Source organism: Aythya fuligula, chromosome 5, assembly GCF_009819795.1.
Source record: "Aythya fuligula isolate bAytFul2 chromosome 5, bAytFul2.pri, whole genome shotgun sequence".
Classification (NCBI taxonomy): Eukaryota; Metazoa; Chordata; class Aves; order Anseriformes; family Anatidae; genus Aythya; species Aythya fuligula.
This window is the reverse complement of record NC_045563.1, coordinates 20,104,748-20,110,387: the sequence shown is the minus strand read 5'-3', so window position 1 is coordinate 20,110,387 and position 5,640 is coordinate 20,104,748. Positions and strand designations below refer to the sequence as shown.

At 50.3% G+C, this 5,640-nt stretch overlaps 1 protein-coding gene across 1 annotated transcript; it reads right to left on the bottom strand.

The window, feature by feature from the left end:
* Window positions 1–641: 641 nt before the first annotated feature.
* On the bottom strand, window positions 642–1,631 carry LOC116490361 (mas-related G-protein coupled receptor member A2-like). Its single transcript, XM_032189468.1, has one exon. It carries the CDS (start codon window positions 1,629–1,631, stop codon window positions 642–644), a length of 990 nt encoding a protein of 329 aa, XP_032045359.1.
* Between the last annotated feature and the right edge of the window lie 4,009 nt (window positions 1,632–5,640).

Genomic DNA, 5,640 nt, shown 5'->3' with positions numbered 1-5,640 from the left:
GGGAAGGACTGCAAGAGCCAGTTCCAGTCCAAACCATTGTGTGCAGATGGCCAACATGATGCGTGGACAAAACTCGTCCGCCTTGCTGCCAGAAGAAGCATTGCATTTTGGGGAAAGCCTTCTGGAGCTGATCACACACACACGCCTACTTCCCTCTTCACAAAGCCGAATGGGAGTTCTCTGCGTAGTCTTTGCATGTATCCACACCCACTAAGGCTGCACACAAAAAGCTTTGCTGAGGCATTATTCTGCCCTGCTTTGCCAGGCTCTTGCATCCAGCAGTGCTCAGCTCTTCAGCAGACACACCAAAACAAAGCACCAACAGGAGCTAAGAGCCTCCATGGCTTTGGCTTTGCTTTAATAGCACACTGGCTAGAGCAAGCTTACTTTTGAAGAAGGAACGGCTCAGACCTGTTAGACAGGACAGATTCAAAGCAAAGATTTCAAAGCAAAATGTTTCGATGGGTGCTTCACCACCTGCCCAGTGCCAACCCCAGGCACAGGTTCCTGTGCTGCCCAGCACATTGTGTTGTCTTGCAGCTAGTTCTGTGCAGCACCAAAGCCATCGTTCTTGCCTCACCCTGTCTCACAGGACACCACCATCCCTAGAGGATCTTCTCCCAGGGAGGGGCTGGAGAAGGTTAAACATTTATTTCCACTGAGCTTTCTCTGGGAGTTTCACTTCTGTTTTCAGGCTCCATGACGTCTTCAAAAGCCCTTTGACAAGCAAGCCTAGCAGAGACTGGGAACTTCTTTGTACAGCTCCCTGCCAGGAAATAAATAATAGGATTGATACTGCTGCTCACACAGGCAAATAGGAGAGGCGTGTCAAAGAAGAGAACTGAAAAATCAAACAATCTTAGCAAGAGCCAGTAAGGAAAGCCAGCATTGAAGAAGAGGAAGGAGATGACAACAAGCAGAACCACAACGCAGAGCTTCCTCAGGGGATGTTGCCATGAACAGCACAAGACCTTGGCAAAAAGCGTTAGACTGGAAAGAATCAGGATAAGCACCGACAACAGGTAGCTCAGGACGAAGATGACAAGTGCCACTGGGGAGAAGTAGAGGGTCACGGTAAGCAAGAAGGAGAGGGCCCAGAGCAGGGCACACACAAGTGCTGGCACGTGCCAGGAGCGGTAGCGGGGCCAGCAGGCCTGGCAGAGGGCAGACAGGGACGTGCTGGCACCGAAGGCTGCCAGGAGGTAGATGCTGGTGGTGAAAACGAAGATGATGATGATGTTCAACATAGCCATCACATCCCATGAGCCCAGCCTGTGACAAAAGCTCAATGGTCCATAAAATATCACAAGGGCGATGGCAATGGAGAGGAGGAAGGTGAAGTCAGCAATGGCCAAGCTGAAGACGTAGACAGTGATGGGGTTCCTGCGGATGTGGGAGCTGAGGAGCCAGAGGACGGCCCCGTTGCCCACCAGCCCGCAGAGGCAGATGAGCAGCGTGGCAGGGACTTCGCTCAAACTGTCGGCCTCACAGTCGGTCCAGTTGTAGTCGTCCTCATGTGAGGCAGCCTGCCTCATCAGCGCACGGTGCCAAGCCCCATCATGCGCCATCCCACTGGGCCAGCTCCAGCAAGCAGGGCTGTCTCTTCCTGTGGTAGGGAACGGCGCGCTCATTGTGAAATATCTGCCTCTTCACCTTCCCCTTGCACAGCTGGAGGGATGATAAGAAACAGAGGCATGTCAGAAGCTCCGGTGTGCCCCCACACCAGGATTTTAAGGTCCTTGCAGCCATACCTCATCTTCCACATGGAGAAGCACAAAGAAAAATGAGGAACAGGAGGGATGGGGGAGATGGGTATAACATGCCTGGCACTAAAGCATGTACAGGAATGGAGAAAAAGCTAGAGAGATGCCTCTTTCCTGGCTTTGGACAGGTTAGATCTGGAGGAGGGAAATAGGAGGATGAAGGGATTGTCCTTGGAGATGTCAAAGAGCAAGCAGTTTTGTGGGTGGATCTGACATGGACTCATATTACAACTGGTATTACTAAGCAGCTAGGTTCCTTCAGTGAGACGCCCATTTCAGTATTCCCCTACCATCTTTCCCCAAATATTTGTACATCTTAATGAACTGCTGTTCTCCGATCAGATTTGATGCAAATGACCAGCAGGTTCAAAAGCAAGGGGGTGGGGGGAGAAGGAGATGGGGGGAGCAGAGAGAAGCGGGCCAGGGGAGAGGAGGAGGCCAGTGGGTGCACTGATTAGGATGGGAATAAAACACCTGGAAAAGCCTGACCTTCTTTTCTGTCGCAGCCTGGAGACCTTCACTGGAGCGGACGTGCTGCAGACTCACATTTCCTCTTGCTTGCCAGCTGCTGTCCTGTGACAGGATCTTCTCATGAGGTTTTCTGGAATTACCGCTTATAAACTGAACCATGCCTGTCCTGCTGAGCTTGTGCGGCGCCCAGCACGGCACATTTCTCGGGCCCTTTTACAAACTGCTTTGTTGCGTTCTCAGGAGCTCTTGCAAACATGAAACTGCTTCATAGCATCTGATGATATCAGGGTTCTGGTTATAGTCTATGCTTACGTTCATACAGGAAATGACTAACAAGTCTCAGAAGCTAGCCCTATGGGAAAAACAAAACATCTTTCTGTTAGGTTCCTCTTTAATTTCACTTTAAAGCAAACCCAATCCCAAAATTTTTGTATCTTTGAACTGGACAGACTTTTTTTCCTGTAGTTCAGGCAGTGATCTCTAGGACCCTGTGCTACAAGCATGGCATTGCTCTAAGATTTCTGTCCGATTCAAAACTAGGATTGCCACTTATATACCACAACTTCACAGTGACACATGACCTTCAAATACACAGCTTCCAGGAGCATGCTGCTATGAGCAGCAAAACTAACTGAGACTTCCTAAGACAATAATTTCTGGAGAGCTGAACTTCAGTGAGATGAGTCCTACCCAGAGTGGCTGCAGTTCAAAGAGCTCCTGTTGCACCCGAGAGGAAGGGGTGTTCCTGCTTGGACCTGGAGCATGTGGGGGCTCCAGGGCTGAGACCTCCTCCTCAATCCCCTGCTGGCACTGCCTTTGTGTCCCCAGATACCCCCCCCCTGCAACATCAGTCCCTTCAAGTGCAAACAAGTAATGATAAGAAAGCTCCAAGGTATGCCAGTGTAGTGCTGTGCAAGATTATGCTCACTGCCCATGTGCTCTGAGAAAGAGCAGAGTTACCCAGGGTTTCCTGGCTTCTGCTTTTGCAGGCAACATCCTGGGATTGGTTGCCTAAATTTTTATTTCCAACACAAGATTTACAAACATCAGTTACTTGTTTGTGTCAACGTTAGGCTCATACATCTTCAGCAGAAGCTATGTTCTGTAAATATTATGGCTGGGGTAGCAATCACTGCTGTATGTCAGGAGAGCTTGTGAGAAACATCTAATTTTTCTTCAGACAGGATCTTCTGTGAAGCTATTTTATTCATGATTGCAATGGCAGGCGGCCTGTCAATCAGGAGTGCATTTTAGTGAACAAATCATAACCTTTTATTCCCTATTACCCAATGCCTGATCACCTCTCCTGTTTTCTCACTGGCTGAGTACTACAGTTGCACAAGCTACTTGATGCTCCTCTACACTATATATATACAATTTTTCTTTTTTCTTTTTTTTTTTTTTTTCTACCCTTTAATTTCTCCTTTCTTATGTTTTGAGGACTTGTGATCTTTGTTTTACTGTTCTCACACTGCTCATCCTGTTTTTCTCAACCTTCTACCGTATTTTGGAACAGTGAGGCCTTCTACTATCCACTTACCTACTTAGCATTGCTCCTTGTTATGACTACACAACTACCTTTGAATACAGAAAATTAGTTCTCTACTGAAAAAACACAACTTTGTTTCTCACAAGCTCATAAAACTGTCCAGTAGGCAGAGCTCACCCTCTTTGAGCTATCACCTGCCAGAGCTTTCACATTCTCTGTTCCTGTCCCTTTATTTAGGACTGCCCACGCAGTTTGCTCCATGGGATTCTTCACCCCACGCACAGAACTGCACTTACCAATGGTCATCCACCCCTGCCTGTCTGTCTGTCCATCCTCTGTCCAGCCTGGCCCAGTGCTGATTGCAGGCACTTGCCTCTTTACCCTGTCCCTTCCTGCCTCCCTCGTTAAACCCCCTGATGGTGTCAAGATTTGTTTGCTGAATGATGCTGTCAGCTCCATCAGCTAGAGGGAGACAGACCTTCTCTGCCAAACAGTGGTGCAGGAGGATACCAGGACAGAGGGAGATGAAAGCTTCTTTTCTGTCCCTCTCCATCACCTCCTCCAGTACGGGGGCTTGTGAGGATCAAGGCACTGGATGCTCAGTGCTTTACAATCAGGCACCAAGGCCCCAGAGCAGGGACTTCTCCACCCAGGGAAGCAGACAGGGTATGGACTGGGGCCAGGAGGTTTCATTCTTGAATCCACATGGTGCTGCAGGTACTCAGCACTACATCTGCATGTGCATCCTTGCCTGTTCTAGCCCTTGCCACCCTGCACTCAGGAGTGCTGCACCAACAATGTTTTTCCCTTGCTGGCTCTTCCAACGGGACCCAGTCCCACCAAAGGCACTGGGTGGAACACAGGTGCTGCGGATGTGGCCAGGCTGCTGCTGGGCAGCCAGTGCTGAGCTCGGTGAAGGCTCCTGTGGAGCCACCACCATCTGTATCCACAGCTTCCACCCTCAGCGAGATGCCAGTGAGGGGCAGAGCTCGGAGGATGGGGCGATGGTGTGTGCTTGTGCAAAACAACTTCTGCTGAAGGGAGTGACTTTAACAGGAGACCTTAGGAGTAGCTCTTCTGTTGCAGGAGCATTGGGACTGGAATTATATGGCGGGATGAATCTGATGTCTTTGAGAGCAAACAACCTATTTTAGAGCAGAATAAAGTCAGCGAGGAACCAGATGTTCAGCCTGGCAGCCAGGACAGCAGCCGGGAGTGGCCGATCACAGGGACACTGATCTACAGGAGCGGTAGGGCACAGAAGGGTGGGTTCCCTTGGGAAAGGTCTTCTACAGCTGAGGGACCTGCCCAGAGTGGGTGTGGAGGGCCTGTGCCCCCAAGGAGCCATGGGAGGGTTGAACCACAACCACACTGAGGTCAGGAGCCACAGCCCCTGATTTGTGCACTACCAGAGGGGTGGCACTGTGGGAAACAACCACAAGTGCTCCCAAGAGCAAGGAGGAAGATGTGGACTTCCCATGCCACCACCGTGCCCCTGGTGAAGGGCTGGGGGGGCTGCACTTCTCTCCAACAGCATGCTGGAAGGGAAGCACAGCACTGACAGCACCCTTCCTGGTATCTGTATTTGTATCATTAGGGGGTATTAGCAGTAACCCGTCTGGGCTGTAAGTGCCAGTGAAAACTACCATTCCTTGTTCTTGTATTCAAAGACAATTTATAAACTGTTAATGCCCAAATTCGACAAGTAAAACTAGGTTTTGGCTCTGCTTTGAACGCATATTCCCTCGTGCCCGGGAGATATCTTGGCGATAATTCCCACATACTTCCCACAAGGGGAGTTGCTTCTGAGAAGCACTGCAGTGGCCCTGCCAGCGTCACCAGCATCACGCTTTTCCGCCGCGGGGCAATGCCCACCCTGTGCGGCTGGAAAGCCCGGAGCTGTGGGGGAGTGGAACA